The sequence below is a fragment of the Harpia harpyja genome, chromosome 14 (assembly GCF_026419915.1).
Source record: "Harpia harpyja isolate bHarHar1 chromosome 14, bHarHar1 primary haplotype, whole genome shotgun sequence".
Lineage (NCBI taxonomy): Eukaryota > Metazoa > Chordata > Aves > Accipitriformes > Accipitridae > Harpia > Harpia harpyja.
In genome coordinates, this window is record NC_068953.1 from 1,721,822 (window position 1) to 1,743,091 (window position 21,270).

The following is a 21,270-nucleotide window of genomic DNA, read 5'->3' on the forward strand; positions in this document are numbered from 1 at the left end:
GCTCCGACCTGCCGATGGCTCAGGGCCGTGGCCTCTCTTCCATGCAACAAAGATGGTTTTATTCCTGTGATCTCGGTGTGATTGGGGCCGAGTGAGGGAGGCTCTCCAGGTTGTTCTGCCTCGGTTAAAAACCCTCTTAGCTCTGTTCTGCAATCGCTTTACGAGAAGCAGCTCCTTTTTGGTGTGGCTCCCGGCTGCAGCCCCCATCGTCTCCCCGCCGCTCGGGGCTTGGCTTGGACTATGGAGCTGCAGGAGGGACCAAGCCGAAGGCCCCCATGCCTGTCTCAGACCATTGGGGAGGCAGGGCTGCCTCCGTCAAGCAGGAAAATCACAACCGGCACAGGATTTTCTGAGCGGCAAAGGAGAGGGCTGGAATTAGCAGCCCCAGCGTGGCGAAGCAGCAGCTGTAGGGCACTGTTTTCAGGTCCCCCTCTGTCCCAGCTCAGCGTTTGCTGCCTGGGAACCCCACGGGACTGGGGAACTGCTGCAGCTCAGACAGGGCTGGAGGGGAGGTCTGGGGTTGAGGTGGGCTCCCAGGGACGGATCGGAGCTGCAGCCGGGATGGACGGTGACGTGCGTGGGGCAAGGGCTGCCCTGGGGTGGCATTGCCTGGGACGCGTGGGTCCTCGTCGTCACGCTGGGGTTGCAGCTGCCCTTGGGAAAGGGTGTGGGGTGAGAAGGCACCGTGTGGATGGGGAGAAGGGAAACCTGGTGGGACAAGGATGGGGGGCTGTGCTGCGGGGACCGGAGGGACGGTGTTCTCTAGCGTGCCATGGTGAGTGAAGCACCGTGAGCTTGCAGGTCCAAGAGCTCTGGGCTGACCCTCCGAGAAGCTGTGCTCTGGCCCTACTGCCTTGCCATGGCCCCAGCTCGGGCAGGAGGATTTCCCACGATTGCTCTGTTCACAGCCTCCTGCCGCCGGCGAGCACCGAACCCCCTGGCTCGGGCTGCGCCCTCTAAATAATACGGGAAGGCGAGTGCTGTCTGCAGGAGCTGTGGATAAACACGGTAAATGGCGGAGAAATGGAGCGTGTCTTTTGGGAGCCACCTCCGCGGTTAGTGTGCTGAATCCCTCTCCCTCTCTCTCGGCCGTGCTGCCAGGCCGGCACAGGTACAGGCACGGGCAGGGAGGAGGAGGCTGAGCAGAGCTGCCGAGTCCACCGGAGTATTGGAAATTGCATTTCACGGCCAGGCGGATTGGGATACCAACCCCAGCACCGTGTGCCGGGTGCTCGGAGAGGAGATAAGATTTGATTAAGAAGGCCCCTATTAATTTATGGCAAGTACGTTCATGATAGCAGAGAGGTTGCTTTTGATTAATAGCCAGAAGGAGAGTTTTAAAGCTCTTGGTCTCAGTGGGGGGAGAAGGAAGGGAGGGAGGGGAAAAGCAGGGAAGGAAGGGAACAAAGTAAGTTGTGACGATTAATGGACACATCTGCAATTATAAGTCTTTTTCTTAGTAAAAAGTAAAAAACACACATGAAAAGACAGATCGTTTGCAATTATAAGTCTTTTTCTTAGTAAAAAGTAAAAAAAGCACATTAAAAGGCAGACCATGGGTCCGCAGCGTGGCCTGACTGATCCGCGGGGCTGAGATGGGCAGGATTGTGCCGGATCCTGTGCCGGGCAGGATTGTGTGCGGTTGCCCCACTCGGTGTGCCAGTGGGGACCGAGGCCACCCCGCGGCACCCCATGGCCACCCGCCCAGCCTTAGGGGGAACAAGGGACGGCTGGGGTGTCCCCTGTGGCTGACCCTGTGCTCCTGGGCCAGGCCTTTCCGCTGGGATCCGGACCGAGGGCGGATGCTGGGATGGATATCGGCTTTGGTGGGCGATGGGTTGGGGACGATGGAGCCGTCCTGCCCCGCTGCCAGCCCCGTGCAAGCCCCAGGGATGCTGCAGCGTGCGGCCGGGGCTGGAGCCCCCCCCAGTTGTACCAGGGGACGTGGGGACACCCATGCCCCCAGGGTCACCCGGTCCTGGTGCAAGCGGGAAGGGGAGTCCCTCAACCCCCAACTGTGTCTCTGTGCTGCAGCTCGCGGCCGTGACGCTTTGGGGGGTGTGGAGGGACTGGGGGTCACAGTAAAGCGGGGCCGGTGCCGCGCGAAGGGCATCTTCCCCCATTGCATCCAGCGCGGCAACGCTGCCTTTCATCCCCGGTTGGAGCGAGCCGAGCCAAACGCCGCGCCGTGCCTCCCGCCACGCACGGCCACGCCGCCGCCACGCTTCACAGGGGCATTCGCGTGAGCCAGGCAGATTAGAGAGGAGCAAAGGCGCTTTGGCACGGCGCCTCGGCACGCTGCCGCCGGGCACCAAAACCCTTTGCTGGTAGGTTTTGCTGCGTTTGCCAGGCGGTGAGATGAAAGCTGGGTTCTGCCGAGAGCCCCGTGCCGGCGGGGTGTCACGGCACGGCCACGCTCGGGGCTCCGATGTCCCCGCAGGTGAGCGGTGCTGCGTGGGTGCCGTGATCCCTGCTCCTGCCGGTGCTTCTCCATCGCCGTGCGGCTGGGTTCGGTGCTTTCTCTGCCACCCCTCCCCTAAATTTGAACCCGGCATCGAGTCACTGCGGGAGAGACGATGAATTGAAGGGGACGCGTTCTGCCGGAGCGTGCGTGCGGGCACCGGGGCACGGCTTCAGCGCTGGCCCTTCTGTGCCAGATGAGGCCGGCGTGGCTGGGGGCTGCCAGCGGAGCAGATGGGTACTGGCAAGCGGGGGCCGCACGTGCGGCGAGTTTGGGGGGGCTGCGCTTGGGGGGCAGCGACTCTGGTTGCTTCGTGCCTGCTCAGGTGCTGGGAGGAGGACAAACCGGGCTCAGCGAAGATGCCTGCGGCATCTCGACCCCGTGCTTGGCTTTGTCCTTGGCACCACCTGGATGCCTGGGTCCCCCCCCCGCCGGACGCCTGGGTCCCTGCTCAGCAGCACGTTGTGCTCCATAGCTCCCCAGGTGCCCGGAGCGTTCGGCATTTCAATTCTGTGTTTGCTTTTTATTAAGGGGATGAAGCCTCATCTCAGGAATACTAATGGCTCCGGCAGCGGTGGAGAGCGCTGCTAATCCCCCAGCACCTGCCGGCCACCCACCCTGCGTGGTCCCTGTCACCTCCCCGGGAGGGAACCGTGGTGGGGACACCGCGGACCGTGCCGGGATGTTACAGCGGTTCCCATCCCCGCGGCGGGGCCGTGCCCTCCGTACCCGCGGGGACATGTGCCATTTAATCAGCCCAGTGACTTTACCAACATCCACTGAAAAATTGGTGCCTCCCAACCGCACGCTGCCGTCCGACAAGCAGAAAACGTAACTTAGCCAAGAGACGGCTCCTCGGGCAGCGGCACGGCCCCAGGGCTTCGCCCGACCCTGGGCACAGGGTCACCCAGCCGGGGTGGCCACGGAGGGGACGTGGTTTGTCCCCAGGGACAGCGTGCCTTGGCCAGGATGGGTTCCCCGGGACGATCTCTCATCGCACCCAACCAGGGCTCTGACCCCACCTGGGTGCTCAGGTGGTCCCCCATGGGTGCTGTGTCTGGGGGTTATGGGGTACCCTGGTGACGTTAACCCCTTCCCTGCCGTGCTGGCGCAGGGCCCCCCCGCGCCCCCCCTCCACCCCCCCAGATGCGGAGCGGCTGCTGCGGCGCCGGGGAACTGCGCTGCGAATATGTTACACAAATGAATAATAAAAACAAAGGAAAATTACCCTCTTATTGAAACTCGTTTTATGAATAAAACAATTATTCTGGTAATTGAAAAAATGTGTCGTTAAATTAAATGCAGTGGTTCCTATTAAAATTTTAGTGGATTGCTTCTTCTCTGTTTCTTTTTCCCCCTTTTTCCTTCCCTCCCTCCCTCCTTGCCTCCGCTGGCGGCTAAAGGCTGGTAATTATAGCAGAGGGTTTCGCTTTCTCTTTATTGTTTTTTAATCTCTTCGTGCTGCGGAGCGCCAGCGATAGTCTGATGCAGAAGAGATTTAGCTCCATCTCCCCGTGCTGGGGGGGCACAGGGGGGCCGGAGCGGGAGCGCGGGGCTGCTCGGTGGCTGTGCCAGGGCTCCCGGAGGGCTGCCATCCTGCTTTCTGGGCAGTGATGCCCAGGGAAGGATGGGGGAGCCCTGCAAAGCTTGGGGGACCAGGGACACAGCTCTGTCCCCCCTCCCATGGTCGAGGTGGGGTGCAGACAGCGGAGCATTCCCTTCCCAGGGCTGCCCCTTTGCACCGGCCGCATCCTGGCCAGACCAAAGAGGGGCCGGTGGGAAGGGAGGGAGGTGAACGTGTTATTTTATCTGAGGCAGATGTCGGTACTGGGTGGCCGAGGTGGCAGGCACGGTGCTGGGTACTGGTACTCGGTGTCGGTTGGGTTCTGTTGGGTGCTTGGAGCCCACGGGCTGGATTCAGGGCATCCCACCGGTGCTGGTGAGCATCGGCTCGGTTGGGGCTTCCCGGTACATCGCGCTGTTTCTCACCCCGATTCATGTCAATTAGCAGGAATGGGTGCTGGGCTGATCAGCTTCCAATTAGCGAGCTGGGGAGGGGAGCGGCTGCCTGTCACCCCCTGTCCCTAAGGGGCAGCGGGGTGGTGACCCCGTGCTGAAGGAGGGCTGAACCCAAGCTGGGGGGGGACCGTGTTGTCCCAAGGGTCACCGTGCCAGGCAGGAGGGGGACCCACGCCTGCCGGTGCTCGTGCGAGGCATCCACAGCAAAGATGGGAGAAGGACCCGGGTGTCCCACAAGCTGCTGGTTCTTTGGGGGTGGCCAGGGGGGACCTGTGGAGTCACGCCTTGTGCCCCCATCCCCATCTCGTCTCTGTTTGTCAGGGTTTGCCAAGCGCAGGGGGGATCGCACCCTCCTTCCCCCCCACCAGCAGCAGCTGCCCGGCAGAGCCCTGCCCTTGGCAGGCACTCCAGGATTCCTCCGGGCTTAAAACTCCCCGTCCCTTCCCATCAAGAGGGATTTGAAGCTGGGGAGAGGGGGGCTTAGTTCCCAGCTCTCCCATTACACCCAGGAATTAGGATCCATTACTGCTTTTGCGACGAGACCGGGGCTCCCTGCCCTACATCCGCACCCCTCCCCGGCACTAATGCACCGGGCTCAGACCCAGCTCCCGGCAACCCTTATGTAAATAAAGTGCAGGGGCAAAGATTGTGATCCCATTAGGCAGGATTAGTGCCTTGTGAGGCCCTGGCATTAAAATGTCATCCGCAGTGGAGGGAGAGAGCTGGGCTCATCCCTGTTCCTGTCCCCCTTCCCTGTTGCCAGCTCTTGGCATCCCATTTATCCCATCCATCACCGCCGGCAGCTCGGCTGGAGCGGCTCAGCCTGGAGGCAGCGTCCCCTGCGCTGCTCCCTGGCAGGGCTCAGCACCAGGGTCACCGGTACTGGGGGGACCGGTGCGGGCAGGATGGGGACGGCGTGGTTTGGAGGCACCTTTCTGCATGGAGGTGACCGTGCTGTGCTGGCATAGCTGGCACAGCACCCGGCCGGCGGCCCTAGGAGCTCAGCACCGGCCCGTGCCACCGGCAGATGTGCAGATGTTCCCGGGGACGCCTCTCGCTGCCGCCTGTGTTTGGAAAGTGATGAATTTCTGCACCAACTAATTAGGCTCTAATTAGCAAGTGGAGTGTAAACAGTCACAACAGATGGGGGAGAGGCGGAATTAGCAATAGTGACCCTTCATTTTTGGGGACGTGGCTGTCATGCACCGGGAAACCTCCTACTGGGTCCAGGATGGGGGCAATAGCAGCCCCCATCCACGCCGGCTCGGCGGTGGGGTGATGAGGTGGTGGGCACCCCCGTGCACCCCGAATTTGGTGATGCCATAGCCTGTCATGCTACCAGGATGGCGGGAGAGAGGAGCTCCCCCCCGGCTTGCCGGGAGCAGAGCTGAGATGCTGGGTGCTGCCAGCGTGCCGGGGAGTAGAGGGAAACTGAGGCAGGGAGGGCTGCCAGAAGGGCTGGGGTGCGAGGAGGTGCCACGCTGCTCAACATCAGGGCCCCCCACTCGTCTCCCCTCGGTGCCGCGGAACGTCGCGCTGACGGCGAGAGCCGGTGCGGGCAGCCGCCTTGAACAGCCTGTCTTGTTCCCGGAGGCCTCTCCAGAGATGTCGGCACTAAACCAGCCGTGTTGCCCTCCCCGGGTCCCTCCGCTCCTCCTGCCGTCCCCGGCGCTGGGCTGGGGTCCCTGGCAGGGCGCGGGGCTCCCAGGCGGCTCTGCCCTTGCCAGGCACCGGCCGGCTGGGAGGATGATGAGGATTTCACGCGCGGTCGCCCATATGTGCAGCCGGAGCTGCTCCGGCACAGCCGTCCCGGAGGAGCACGGCCAGAGCTCGGTGCCCGCCTTCGCCCCCCCCCCAAGAGATGCCCGGGGTGCACCCGGGATCCCCAGCCCCGCTGTCCCCTGTTGCAGCTGGGCTCTTTTGGCTTTCCCAGGGGAGCAGAGGAGCCGGTTGCGGGCGAGGGGACGGGAGCCGCTCGGTCCAAGGCGGCTGCCGTGACCTTCGCGGGTGGATAATGATCGCACGATCAATAGTGGAATTAGGAGCCGCCTCTCCTCCTCTGTGCTGTTTTTCACCCCTTAATGCAGAACAGATGGCTCGGGTGCTTCAAAGCGAGATGAGCCTTAGCTGCTTAAAATCAAATTAGGATGTATGCAAACGGCGTGCGGGCCCAGGGGAAGGTGCACCAGGAGCACCCTGCCTCCCAAACGCCTCCCAAACACCTCCCAAAAGCTGGGTGCTGGGCTCAGTTGGGGGGGGGGTGCACCGAACACGCCGGGTCTCAGTCCCGCCGTGCCGTCCAGCCCCGACGTGGGCGAAGCTCCGGCATTGCAGGTCAAGCTCCTGCCACGCCGTGGTGGGGACACGTGTGCTCACCCCCACGCACACGCGTGCAGAGGTGGCACGCGTCATGCACAGGCACAGATCCTGCGCCCTGGATGTTCCCACGAGCCCGGCTCGGTCAGGCCCAGCGGCACGCGTGTGCCTCGCTCCTTGGGCATCCCAAAAGCCCTTTGGGCATCCCTCCAGACCGGGGAACCACACGGCCACGGGCCGGGCTCGCAGCCAGCTGCCCTCGGTGCCAAACCCCACGTTTGGGGCACCGAGCTGCCGTCGTGCCCGTGGGCACCCCTCTGCCCCTGCGGCGTCTGGGGTTTGCTGGGGAGCTGGGCTGCGGCAGGATTTGGCCCCCGTGCCCCACGCCTGCTTTGCGAGGTGCCCTGATGCCCGGATCAAGCCCGGACCTGGGGCAGGAGCACCGGGGTGAGAGCTGCCTGTGCCAGCCAGCGCTGCTGAAGGTCAAAGAGGAGGATTGAATTAAGGAGCCACGAGCTGCTCCTTCCCTGCCTAATGACTTGCCTGGCATTTAGCATCACCGTGCCCGCCCCGGGGACAGGCAGGACAGGGCAGCCGGGTGTAAATCAGATGGGCATTTCCACGTGGGTGCACCAGGCGGGCACCCCAGGGTGTGCAGGAGCCATGCCCTGCCAGCGAGGAGAGGAGAGGGACCCCCAGTGCAGGTCTGGCGGTGTCTGGGTGCCTCTGAGCTCCTGCAAACTCGTGACATCCCCCCAGGGCAGTGGGGCAGCGGAGCAGGCTGAGCCCACGGGCACCGCTTTGGTGCCGGCTCACTGTGCGGAGAGCCGTGGCAGGAATTCAGCTCGCGCACACAAGAAAGTGAAGCCCTACCCCAAAGAAAAAACCTAAAGCTGTGATTGAAAGCGCACTTGAAAGCTGCTGGGGAATATGAATGTGTCTTTGAAGTAAAAGGGCTTCCATTTGTTAAGCAGAAAATGGAGCTGTGTGTTTCGATTTATAGTTTTACTTAGCAAATAAAACAGGAGAGGAGTAAGTGTTTATGTCTCGCTCTGCTCCCAGCCCCTCCGCCCCCTTCGCCCCCCGAGTTAAAAGCTCAGTGCTTCTGAAACGCTACAAAGGCAGCCGGGAATAAAGCAAAGCAAGCAGCTTAGATAAACCCTAGATGGGCTAAGCTCTTGTCGATAGGCTTGTGAAATGGCTCGGGGGAGGAAAATGGCCAGTGGAGGGGTCTGGGGGCCCTGCTTGGGACAGGGGGACAGGGAGGTGACCACCAGCATCCCCCTGCCCACGTGCTGCAGGTTTATGGTTATGCCTGTGATGAAGTGGTCCTGCTGCCGTGGGGCTGGCAGGCTATGGGGCCGGCAGGCTATGGGGCCGGGCATGTTTCTCACCCCCTTTCCCTCCTCTCTCCGCAGACGATGTCTCCCCATACTTTAAGACGGAGCCGGTGCGGAGCCAGGTCCACCTGGAGGGGAACCGCCTGGTCCTGACGTGCATGGCGGAGGGCAGCTGGCCCCTCGAGTTCAAGTGGCTTCACAACAGCCGGGAGCTGACCAAGTTCTCCCTGGAGTACCGGTGAGTCCCCACCACCGCCGCTGCCGAGCATCCGCAGCGAATCCCGCCCGGCACGCCGGTCCCTGCCGGCAATCGCTGTGGCACAGAGGGCTTTGCCAGTGTCCCTGCGAGGGGATGCCGTCCCCGGGGAGGCAGGCGGCGTGGAGGCAGCGGTTAGCACGCCGGGAGCTGCCGCCTCTGTTTGGAGAGCAAATGGTGGATTTAAGCAGGTCAACATCAGGGAGGAGGCGTTTGCACAAGCGGGATTAACACCCGGCCACAGATCACGGCCGGCTCGTGGCTCCCCAAGAACGGCCCGATGCGGGGAAAGAGCAAGGGAAGGGCGGCACGAGAGATCGCCCCGGGTTCGGGCATCCAGCCCCATGTGCCGACTAATCCTGCCGCAGAGTGGCCGTCCCCCACGTCAGAGCCCGCTTGGAGCTCACCTCCAAATCAAGCCGGGCACCTCTCGCCGTCTCTTCTGTGTGCGTGTGTCATCCTCTCTGTTTTAATCAATAATTCAGCCGGAGACAAGCCGTTCCCCGTTTAAAGGCATTGAATCCAAAGGCTTCGTGTTGCTGTAGCAACGCGGGGCTGCTCCGGGATGCCAGGAACGCAGACAATGTGGCTGGGTGACGTCCCCTCTCCGGCACCGTGTGCCGTGCTGGGTCCCCTCCCCAGCACGGTGCCGTGCTGGGTGCTGGAGCAGTGGCCATCCTTGGGGACAATCTTTGGGGGGTTGTCCCCCACCAAGCCACGGTGACTGCAGCTCTGCGATGTCCCCGATGCCCCAGGCTCGGTGCTGGGTGTTTTTAGCAGTGCTGGGTGCCCCGTGGGACAGGTGCCTTGTCCCTAGTCCCGGTGTCGAAGCTCAGAGACCTGTTGAGCCCCGCGATTCGCACAGCTCACGCCTGTCGGGCGGTCACGTTGGCTGCAGCGGGAACAAGGCAAAACGTCAACCTTTAAATAGGATTGTGGGGAAGATGGTGACAGCAGGGTGGGGGGACGCAGGGCCCGTGCAGGGGCTCCTCCAGGGCAGCTGCACAGCACTGGGGCAGAGCCACCCGCCCCAGGCAGGAGAAAGGCATCAGGCTCTCCCCCATCCTTGGAGGGGGTCGGGGAACCTGGGGGGCACCTCCAAACCCAGAACGGGGATTCCTGGCTTCCTTTCATGACTGTGCTCCTGGGTTTGCTCCGTGCCTCAGTTTACCCTTCTGTAGGAAAGGAGCCACCACTCGTATCTCTGCTCTGGGATGCCCGGCAGCTCTGGAGCCCCGTGTCCCTGCGCCAAGGTGACTCCCTTTCCCCGGAGCCCCCGGCCCCCGCCTCCAGCTCCAGCATCCAGCCAGAAAGGATTAAGGAAGGAAGCGAGAAAATAAACAAACACGTAGGGAAAACCCAAACAAACCCAGCCGCAGCTAATGAAGCAAACAGCCTCTATGCAAATCGCTGCCTGGCTTTAACCCGTCCTCTCAGCAGCGAGGACGCAACCTGCTGGCATCAGCTTCGTTCTGCCTGGCGTGTGTTGCCTGTCCCCGGGTCTCCGCGGGGATTTAATGTGTCGAGATGAGAGTTTGGACACCTTGCCTGGAATTGAAGGCTGCCGGTGAGGAAGGCGAAGTACCAAAATTAGTTATGATGGGCAGAAATTGAATTTTAATAGAGATGTCGGTGGCACGGAGCCAGCCTGCTTAGGCAGTGGGAAGGTAGTAATTAAAAGTTAACGAGTTTAGAAACAGAGTAATCCTTGGAGAGGGGAGGGCTGGTGTTTATGGCCAGGGAGGCTCAGGGATGCTCCTGTCCGTGCGGGGGCCGGGAATGGCTGCGGGTGCATCGGCAGCGTGGGTGAGGGATGCGGGGTGCAGTCGCCACCGCCCCCCAGCTTGGGGCTGGCACGTGGCCCCTGGCATGTCCCCACTCTGGGGACAGCAGGGACCTTCCCCGGGGCCTGGCCATGCCCGTGACAGGAGGCATCGTCCTTTGCAGCAAGGCCATGTGCTGGGGGGGGGAGCAGCGGGGCTTGGTGGCATCACCTCGCGGTTCCCAGCTAGGATGGCATGTCAGCGAGCATCTCGTCCTCGGCATCCTCACCGTTCCTCCCCAAATCCTCTCCTGCAGCAGGGCATCCCGCCGGCACCGCCGGCTGCTAATCGCCCTTGTGCATTTTACCCATTTTTCTGGGGGCTGGGGCTCTCGGCCCCTCAGCCCCGCGCTCCCCACGAACCACCTCGGTTCATCCTCGTCTGATGGTCAGACGAGCTCACGCCGCGTTTTAAGGGAAGGAGCCACTCTCCCAGTTTGGGAGCGTGTTTCCATGGCGACCGCCCTTTCCTTCCCGCAACGATTCAGCCGCCAGCTTGCCACCCGAGCGACTTGTTGGCGTGCGGCAAAGGGCAGGTGGGGAGTGGGCTCGGCAGATCCCCGGCCCCGAGCCGGCGAGGGCCACGGCAGTGCCTCTGCGTGCAGCTGGAGCCGACCCCTCGGGAGCATCCCTCGGGACCGCGGGGGAATCGGGGACCAGCTTGGCTCCATGTGCGTGTGGAGCTGTCCTCCCTCGGGAGCATCCCTGGGGATCAAGTGTAATCAGGGACCACAGAGGGATTGGGGACCAGCCCGGCTCTGTGTGTGCATGGAGTCATCCCCGCTTGGGAGCATCCCTGGGGACTGCGGGAGATCGAGGACCAGCCTGCCTTCACCCACTTGCTGCCTCCGTTGCCTGCCGCTGGCATGGGGTGCACGGAGACAGCTATCCCATGGGACCCCAGCTGCCTCCCGCGCGTGGGGACCCCACAGCAAAACCCCGTCCCCTCCGATGCCCGTCGTGACCTTCGTTAAGGTGACGGCGAGGCGGGTGGGCGGTGGAGTCTTTCCCGCACGCTCTGCTCCCGTGCCCTGGCACGCCGGCACTGCGCTCTCCAGGGCCAGCTCTGTTTTTCCGTGCATAATCTCGCCGGTGCCGGGCTCTCCTGCGAGCTCTCCAGAGCCTGACTTCTTCTCGTACGAGGAATCATAACATGCAAATCAGGCAGCTTGATGTCTTTAATGAAATCCTCAGAAGGAAAGCGCTTCTCTGGTGAATTGGGGATATTTATTTCTCATACAAGAAATTTAACATGCAGATTAGTTGGGTCTGGTAATTTATCACATGAGATTGTCGTATTAAGGGTTGCACCGAGTCCTGCTGCCTTCGGAAATTACCTTACACATAGATTACCTCTGGACAGACTCCCATCCGTAGAGATGCATCTTCTATCTACTAAATCAGCCCTCTTTCCTCTCCCCATGTCCCTCCGCAGCTGGTGCAGGAGCCCAGCAGCTACTAAAGGATCCCCTGTCTCTTCCCAAGAGCCTGGATCCCCTTTGCCGGGAGCTCGGAGCCTGGGAAAGTGTAATTACATCTCTGATGCTGGCTGGCTTTGCCGCTGCTGTGCTCACCGTGCCTTCCCCCAGCAAAACCGGGTTTGCACGACTGAGCCTCCCGGTGCTCCGCTGGGTTTCTCGGGCACGGCGCAGCCCCACGGCCCCTCACCAAGACCGCCTGAGTGCCGGGGTTGTTTTTCCAGCACGTGGTGCCTTCTACCCATCCCCATCTACTTCCATGCGTGGGGAGGGTTGGCAGGAGCCACCCTGCACGGGCTCACCGAGGAGAGGCAGATTTGGGGCTGTTTCGACACCCCACCCTGCTGGGTTGGGATGTTTTGGGGTGCGTTTCCCCCAGGGATGCAGGGAACACGGCATGCTGCGCACACGGGACTCTGCCAAGCCTTTATGGCTTTTGAGAACCCCGGATGTTTGATGCCTATACTTTGTCCCCAAATTATGTTAAATATGGAGCCAAGATGCTCTCAAAAACACAGACCTGGTGGCAAACGGGGCAGTTCACGCCTGGCTCCCTGCTGGGACCCCAACCTGTGCCCCTGCTCGCCAGGAGCAGGTCCCTGCTGTGGCTGGACCAGGTCGTTGCCAGCCCAGGTGTGAAGCACAGCCCTCTCCCCTGGGGAGCTAATTGCCATTCAGTAATATAATTAATGGCAGCTGATGAGCATTGGAGGGGTTGGAGCCAGGCTGAGTGGGAGCCCAGCAGTGAGTTTCTGGTGCCTGTGGCTCCAGCGTGGCCGGCTTCGTATTTGGCATTGCCGTATGCGGCAAAGCCCCCAGGAGTGCCGGTGAGGCACCACGGAGCCGGTAATGGGCAGCGTGGGGTGGGCTTTGCTGGTGATGCTCGTGCTGTGAAGGCTCCTGCCTTTCTCTGTGCCTCGTTCGGCTTTGAGGGGGACACGGGGGGGTTGGTGTGAGCAAGCGGCAGCGATTGCCGGGTGCAGGGCAGCGGTGCCCGGGAGGCATCGGGGCTGGCGGGAGGCACGTGGGGGGGAAGGCGATGGAGGGGATCTCCTTGCTGGGATCTTACGTGGGTTCAGGCAGCTGTGGGAAGGAGACAGGCAGAGGGCTCTCGGACCCAAAGACGCCACCTGAGCTGGGCGGCAGCCGTGGCCGAGCTCCTGGAGAGGGATGTGCCGGAGCCCTCCGGATGCCGTAACACGGATTGAGGCTTGTGCGCTCGCTCCCCTCTCCGCTCTGCAGGAAGGTGGCAGATTAATACGTGGGCATTAATTGTTAAATGGCTCATTGTTCTGGCAGGGCCAATTGAGGCAGCGATTTACAGGGCTGCTGGCACCCGCCGAATTCCCCTGACCAAAGGAAAACACTTCGGCAAGCGGAGAGGTGACAGCTCCCACCACGTGTATCAAAACAGAGCCCTTTCCAATCAGGAGCTAATTGAGTTCCGATAATACAGTTAACAGGGGCTGATGAAGTACCAGGGGGGTTATTTAAAAACATGCTGAGCGGAAGCCCAGCGCGGCGGCTGGGTGCAAGCGGAGGTGCTGGGACGCGTGGCTCAGGTGCTGGGAGTCGTTAAACCTTTGCTAAGTGTGTTTTAATGCTCGCTTGACATTTCATTATTGCACAGTAACTATTCAAATACATGTCCCCTCTAGAATGAATTAGTCGTTATACAGGATATTAATCAAAGGGGACCATGCCAATGTGCTGATATCCAAAATCCGATCCAGCTGTTGCTGTTACTGGGCGACATTGGAAGAACCACACAGATTTCTGCACTCTTCTGGCTTTCAATTTGATGGATCAAATCCTTTGGCTGATGCTTTTCCTGGCCCCTCTCCACCCCCTCAATCTAATAATAATTCGGCAGCGTCAGCCCCACGCTTCTCAGCAACCCTACAATAATCGAGCTGGGAGCATCAGCCAGGACTGGGGCATCACTCTCGCGGCACCGTGAGCAACCCTACCATAACAAGGCGGTGCGTGCAGCCCGGCGTGTCGAGCGTACCGGTGCTGCCGGTGCCTTGCCAGGGTTGCACGGCGAGGGGGGGGTTATGGCTGAGCGCGGTGCTGCGCCCTGTCCTGCCTCACTGCGGTGGAGCTGCTGGGTAGATGGATGGGGAGGTCGTCGTTCCTGACGTGCAGCCCATCCATCTGTCAGATCGATCCGGTGCCAAAGCCTTCCACCGGCCGGCTGCTTCTGCAAACCCGCCGGTCCCCCGGCACGGAGCTTCTGGCTCCGGAGGCCCCTCCTGACCCCGGGGCTGAGCGTGGCACAGCCGCTTCCTGACCGAGCCTGGAGACCGCCGCTGTTTTCCATCAGTGCATTTTTTTTTTTTTTATTTTTTTTTTTGAAGCGCAGGTCAGTTCTCGCTTCGGAAGTGCTTTTCCCCACAGACGATGCCCTGTCAACCTCTGTCTTTACAAACAAACCAAACAAACCCCTCGAAACAGCAGAGTCAGCAGCAAGGGCTGCGCCGGGAGCACGGCCAGACCTCCGTCCCGGCTTGAGCGGTGCGAAACGCGCCTCTGGGCTGGCAGATGGGCAAAGCGACCCGGTTGGAGCAGTGCCTGCCGGCACCGGGTGGCAGGATCGGTCCCAAGTGGAGGAGCCTCCTCCTTGGATGGCACGGTGGAGCCAGGAGCTGCTGGCCACGGAGGAGCAGCCGTGGCTTGTGGCTCGTGGCCGTTCCTGCTTGCTCAAACTGGGGGGGGGGAGCTGCGTGGGGTGCTGGGGCTGCATGCTTCACCCCTCCTCCTGCCCGCAGCGCTTCTCCCTGCGAGGGGGTGAAATTGGTTACCGTCCCCTTACAGCCAGGCGTGATGGGGGAAGGAAATCAAATCAGAGCAGTCTTGGATAAAAGCCTCCGTGGAAGCCGAGCGGCAGAGAACAAAGTCTCTGCTCGTATTTGGTTAATGACTGCGGGCCAGGCTGCGCCCGGTAATTGATTTCCTTTCTCTGGGCTATTTTCAGCCACTTAGGTGTGTGCAGAAGCTCGGCTCCTTAATAGCTCCTCCAGCTCCGGTGGTGCGGGGACCAGACCCCATTAATTGGATCTGCAGGGGTGTCCCCATCGCGGGGGGGGTGCCCACGGAGGTGTCCCGGCTCCACGTGTGTGTGGACAAGGCGCTGCAGTGGGGCTGTGCATCGGTGGGTGCTTCGTGCGTGGGTGCACGTGAGCCCCAAGGGGGGGTTTGGGTCCCACAGGGCAGCTCACGGGCTGCGCCGGGGGCTTTGTGCTGGCCCCTACCTGGGATGAGGGTTTGGAGGGGACGTGGCAGGGGGATGCGCAGGGGGTCTGTGTGGGGACCGTGCGTGACCCTCCGCTGCTGAGTGGGCAGGTGGGCATCAGCGAGTGTCCGTCCGTCCGTCCATCCATCCGCGTGCGTGTGTGTGTTTAGGAGTCACAGTGTGTGCGTGTGATTTATTAACGAGGACACCACAAGGAGAGCGGGCCCATTATTCCTGGTGTCCGCATCAGTTCCTGACAGCTCCGTGGAATTGAAATATCTTATTTAAAGCCTCTGGGGATCATTTTTAAATACCAGCTGTGACACTCAAGGATGTGTTCCCGAAGGGCATCCTCCCTTATCCCACGGGGATGGGTGATCCCTGGCACGCCACATGGGTGGGTGGGTGTCGGCAGTGGATTTGATGCCAGTCCCACTGTGCCCACCATGGCTCGGTGGTGCCACTGGGCGAGGTGGGAGCCCTGTGTCCCCGGCACCATCTCCTGCACCAGGGGGGTGGGCACAGGGGCCCCGCTGCAGAGGGGACGTGCTCCTTGTGTCTTACGAAAGTTTAATTTACGCTCAGTTATCAAAAGAACAAACAAAGCTTTGCCGAAACAGCCCGCGGCATGTTTTAATGCAAGATTAGATTTTGGGCAAGGAGGGTTGAGCTTGGTTATTTATTCCCTTTCTAGTTTATCTCCAAGCACTCCCCATTGGGGAAGGTGATGCTGCGGCGCCTGCTCCCCCCCGCCCAGGGTCACCCGTCTGCACCGTTGTTGGGGGGGTCCAGCCTATTTTGGGGGGTGATGGAGCAGAAGCACCTGCATCCCTCCTGGGATTGGGGGCTGCTTGGGGAGGCCTGGTGGCAGCAGGGTCCGGCTTGGGGACCGGGGCGATGCTCGGGGGCGGTGGGCGAATCGAGACGTGGTTATTTCCTTTATCTGCTTATCAGCTGCTGGCGCTGGCGGCTGATAAGAGCAGCCGCTGGGGATGATAAGGCGGCTCAGCCCCGGCTAATCGGAGCGGTGCTGGGCTCGGCCGCACACGGGGCCGAGGCAGAGTGACACCGGCAGACCCCGGCGTGCCTCTGCCGCGCACCACCGGGACTCAGCGCAGGGGTCGGGGCAGCGGGTGCCAGGTTGCCGGCAGCCGCCTCCGCTTTTGACAGCTCGAAGCCACTTACCCAGCGCATCCCACTCATGGCAGTGAGTCACCGTCCACCCCCGGCACCGGGCGGGCGACGGTCACCGGCTCGTGCCGCGTGGTGCCGTGAAATTACCTCCTGTGTGCGTGGCCACGAGTCGCTCTGCGGCGGCGAGGGACACCGTGTTGTCTCCCCGGCGTGCACACACATACGTGCCTGCACGGACACGCACATACGTGCACGTACACCCACCTCCAGCAGCCGCTCCTCGGGGAAGGAGCCGGTACCTGGCACTGGGGTTGCTGCCTAGCAGTAAATGGGGGGCTTGTGTAGGACCCGCAGCCTCTCCCGGGGGGCTGTGGCGGTGACTTGGATGTCCCCATCCACCGCTGAGGTGGCTCCTCTCTCCCGCAGGTACATGATCACCTCACTGGACCGCACGCACGCCGGCTTCTACCGCTGCATCGTCCGCAATCGGATGGGAGCCCTGCTGCAGCGCCAGACCGAGGTGCAGGTGGCCTGTAAGTGACAGCCCCGCTCGTGGGGGGGGGGGGACCGGCCGGGGACACCCAGCTCCCCGGCACTGCGGGATGGCTCGGGCATTGGTGCAGCCCACGGCCGGCACACGCAAGTCCGGAGCATCCCTTGGGTGATGCTGGCAGGGATGGGGCTGTTGCTGCCTCTGCTGCTCCCGCTGCCCGGTCTGGAGCCGTGGTGGTTGGGGGTGCAGGGGGGGCACCCCAAGGGCAGGGCAGAGCACAGGGTGCAGGCAGAGAGCTCTGGGGCCGGGAAACCCACAGCACCGTGTCCGGGCAGGCGGCTTCAGCTCCCTGGAGGGATAAAACGCTTTGCAGCGTGAAAGCAGCCCCGCTCCTCCCCGGCTGCGTGGAGTGCTGGAAGCAAACACCGTTTATAATCGTTACTGAAAGCAAACAGGAGCGTGTGGGGCTGGGCGGCTGCATCCGTCAGCACGGGTAGCTGGGCTGGCGGCTCGGTCCCGAGTGCTGCTGCCACGGCTCGGCATGGATCCTGCGAATGAGCGAACCCGAGCGGGATGCGCCAGACCTCGGGGGTCCGCGCTGGGGGGTGATGCAGAGGCACCGTGGGGGGTTTAAGCAGGACAGGAGGGTGCTGAGGCCCGGGATGCTGGCTCTGTGCCCCAGGGGACTTGCCCCTCTCTGTCACCCCTTCTCTCCGGGATGTCCCCAATCCCATCCACTTAAACCCCTTCCTGAGGAGCAGTGACAAATCAGGAAACTAATGAGAAATTAATAAGGCAGCTGTGCTAACAACTAATGATAATGGCAAAGTCGTTAAAAAAAGATTCTTTACATGTTTTTAATTACAGCAATTAAGCGAAGTCAATAAAAATCCCCTGCCCCCCTTCTCCGTGCACCCTGCTTCGCTCTGCTTTCCTCAATTGCTGCGTGCTTCCAGCCTGCAAACGGCTGGGCAGGATGGAGGCAGCGGGTGCCCCAACCTTGCCCGCGGAGCCAAGGTCATTCCGGCGTCCTCCCGGAGCTGGGCTATAGGTTGGGGCAGGGAGAGATGCTGGGGAGCCCCAGGACTGAGCCCTCCTTGCTGCGCCTGCACCCCATCCTTGGTGGGGGACGCATGGGCAGGGGTCCCCGGTCTGGCACGCGGACGATGGGGCTGTGCAGCTCCGGGTACTGCAGGGACGGATCCTGATCTGAGCGCAGCCCCTGGCACAAAGGAGCGTGCCCACCGCCATCCCATGCCCTGTGCCAACTGAGCCACCCCAGCCGAGGAGGGGAGCAGAGTGCAGACCCCAGGGCATCCCCTGGGGGAGCCCATCCCCGTAGCTTCCAGCCTGCTCCCCAGCTGGACCCAGGGTCCGACCCTGCTGGGTCCCCGGCTGCGTTGTTGGCCCCTCCCCAACCCCTGACATGGTTCTCCGGCACATTTTGCAGATATGGGGAGCTTTGAGGACAGCGAGACGCAGCAGAGCGTGTCCCACGGGGAGGCGGCCGTCATCCGTGCGCCCCGCATCGCCAGCTTCCCCCAGCCCCAGGTCACCTGGTTTCGTGATGGCCGAAAAATCTCCCCCAGCAGCCGCATGTGAGTACCCCCGGCATCCCCCCAGCATCCCATCTGGGGGGGGAGTACCCCCGGCATCCCCCCAGCATCCCATCTAGGGGGGCTGCGTTTCCCTCGGCTGCCGTCGTCCTTGCAATAAGGATGTTTAACGGACGTCTTGAGCGCGTCGTGCTAAAACCCGGAGACAGACTTGGTGACTAATGGCTCTGTCATTGAATTTTTTTAAAAAAATGAAAATAAGAGGGAGGAAGGTGGGCAAAAGGGGCACAGCACGTGCTGGGGCAGCAGCCAGCGTGACAGAGCCGGGCACGGCACACGCGTGTGTGCCAGGCATCCCTGTGGAGCTGCGGCAGGCCCCGGCGCCACCGGAGCGGCAAGCCCAGCGCTGGCAGACGCAGCGTGCAGGAATTGAATTTGTAACCCACATTATGCAGGAATTGAACTGGTCTCCTTTCTATTTGCAAAGCAGGATTGAGGAGATAAAACTCCTTTATCTCATATTTAATGGTAAAAAAATATATTCCCCAAACCATTTTATGTTTCCAGCAGATTAGATCGTTCCATAAAAAAAAAAAAATAAAAAAAATAAAAAAAGTCCTATTAATCTGCACCGTCCGATGTGCTCCGCTTGGTGCGGGGGTGTGGGGCTTGGTCCCAGCATGGTCCCGGCTCTCGCCTGGGGCCAGTGGCTGAGCCCAGCCCCTGCCCGGGGGCAGGCGGGAGGAAGGCTGGGGGCCATGCCCACCCCACCTGGGTGCCCTGGGGCTGGTGCAGATGCTGCGTGCGGGATCCCAGCTGGCTGCATCGGTATCCCCATTGGGTTCACATCCTCATCTCACACCGCCCGCTCGTCCCCGCAGAGCCATCACGCTGGAGAACACCCTCGTCATCCTCTCCACCGTGGCCCCGGATGCGGGACGTTACTACGTGCAGGCGGTGAATGACAAGAACGGGGACAACAAGACGAGCCAGCCCATCACGCTGACCGTGGCCAGTGAGTGCGGGGGCATTGCCCCCCCTGGCCCCGCTCCCCCTGCACCGCCTGGCTCACCCCTGAGTTTAATTTGCAGTAAATCTCTTCGGAGGCTCCGGCTTCTGCTGACTTAACAGTTCAGCCGCCTCAAAATTTATTTAGGCACTTTGGGCTGTGCTGCAGGCACTAATTGTACCATGGGCAGAGCCTCCCCCGCCGTCCCTGCCGCCGGGGCTGGATCCGACCGTGCCCCGGGACTGGTCTGCGGGATGGGATGGTGTTCCCAACGGGAGCAGCTTTGCTGTGGGACAGCCTGCCCCGCTCCTGCCCATGTTCCCCTCTCAGCCCACGCCGCTCCGGATCAGCCCCTGCCTGGGGGACACCCCTGTGGCCCCCATCCCTCTGGTCCCCTTGGACCCTGCAGGACCTGGCCGAAGGTCCCCCGGCCCCCGTTCAGGTGGTGACAGCCCATCCCGGGGAAGATGCCCCAAAGTGGAATCAATCCTCCAGGTATTCTCATCCCATTTCCCCCTGCTGCTGCACTGTGGTGGGGTTTATCCCTTTCCACTGAGGGCTCTGCCTGTCCCCCTTCCCCTCCTGCCCCATTAATCTGTTTTTCTGTACCTCGGGCATCCTGGTGCGTAATAAACAACCTGGAGCCCATGTTTATGGATTCAGCTATATCAGCAGCTTTCAAGCCGATCACATTTTTACAGCGCCTACATGAGGGTTTTTTATTGTTGCAATCATTTTGCTTTATATACTCCCCTTCTCCCTCCTCCCTGCCAGCCGGTGCTGCCACGGAGGCTGGGGTCCGGGCTGGTGCCACAGGCTCCTGCGGGAGGAGAGGGCTTAGGGAGAGCTATGAAGGCACCCTGATGCCAAGGTGATGGGCTGGACCTGCCCGTCCTTTCCACGGGAGAGCAGAGCCCACGGCCCTTTGGTCCCTGCTACCTTTGTCTCCTCCATGCCAGGCAGAGCAAGCATGGGGCTTTGGGTGCCCCATCAGCCTCGCTGGGGGCTGGGGTGCCATAGGGGTGAGCAGGGGGTGCTGATGGCTGTCCCTCTGGCCTCCTTCTCCCCAGATGTGGGTGGCCCAGCTGATCCCATCGCACCCACCATCATTGTCCCACCCAGGAACACCAGTGTGGTGGCCGGGACCTCGGAGGTGACCATGGAGTGTGTGGCCAACGCCAGGCGAGTAGCGTCGGGGCACACGGGATGGGGACGGGGCATCTCCCTGTTGGCATCGCCCGGCTCCAGGGCTGGGTGCCCCCAGGTCCCTTCCCACCAGGGCTCCTGGGTACCATGGGATGGAGTGAGGTGGGGATTTGGAGGGGCTGGGGCTGTCTCTCAACATGCTCCTGACCCCCCCCCCCCCCCCAGGCCGCTGATCAAGCTGCACATCATCTGGAAGAAGGACGGGGTGCCCCTCTCCAGCGGCATCAGCGACTACAGCCGCCGGCTCACCATCCTCAACCCCACGCTGAGCGACAGCGGCTACTACGAGTGCGAGGCCGTGCTCCGCAGCAGCAGCGTGCCCGCCGTGGCTGAGGGTGCCTACCTCTCCGTCCTGGGTGAGGCCCTGGCCACGGGTAGCCTAAACCACACGTGCAATGAGTTGAGGCGGTCTCAGCCCCCGGGGCTGAGATGGGAAGCAACAGGCGGGGGAGTCAGTGGGGGTCGTTTGATGGTGGGGCCAGAGGACCCGAGCTTTAATGCAACCCCCTGCCCATCGTCGGGCTTCCCTTTGCAGAGCCACCACAGTTCATCAAGGAGCCGGAGAGGCACATCACAGCCGAGATGGAGAAGGTGGTCGCCATCCCCTGCCAAGCCAAAGGTGAGCCGCTCCCCAGCCGCCCTCCCCGTGCTGCCACGGTCCCGTGCCTGACCTGGCCCTGGCCTTTGCAGGCGTGCCCCCCCCCGAGATGGCCTGGTACAAGGATGCTGCCCTCATCCGCCTGGAGAAGCTGTCCCGCTTCCAGCTCCTGGCGGACGGCAGCCTGCAGATCAGTGGGCTGGTCCCCGACGACACCGGCATGTTCCAGTGCTTTGCCCGCAACGCGGCCGGCGAGGTGCAGACCACCACGTACCTGGCCGTGACCAGTAGGTGCCAGCCCCCCCACCCTGGAGCCCAGGGTGCCCTGCCTGGGCAGTGGGTGGGAT

General features: G+C 62.0%; 1 protein-coding gene across 3 annotated transcripts in view; it reads left to right on the forward strand.

Moving 5' to 3' along the window:
* Window positions 1–21,270, forward strand: part of SDK2 (sidekick cell adhesion molecule 2) — a 51,137-nt gene that overhangs the window by 12,745 nt on the left and 17,122 nt on the right. For 2 of the 3 annotated variants that reach the window (XM_052808407.1, XM_052808408.1), the window contains exons 2-9: window positions 8,215–8,374; window positions 16,488–16,594; window positions 18,005–18,152; window positions 18,992–19,125; window positions 20,190–20,301; window positions 20,491–20,681; window positions 20,861–20,944; window positions 21,016–21,210. In XM_052808407.1, the coding sequence (XP_052664367.1) occupies window positions 8,215–8,374; window positions 16,488–16,594; window positions 18,005–18,152; window positions 18,992–19,125; window positions 20,190–20,301; window positions 20,491–20,681; window positions 20,861–20,944; window positions 21,016–21,210 (1,131 nt within the window). Of the gene's footprint in view, window positions 1–8,214; window positions 8,375–16,487; window positions 16,595–18,004; window positions 18,153–18,991; window positions 19,126–20,189; window positions 20,302–20,490; window positions 20,682–20,860; window positions 20,945–21,015; window positions 21,211–21,270 lie in introns of those variants that run through there. The other variant, XM_052808409.1, reaches the window with a different exon arrangement.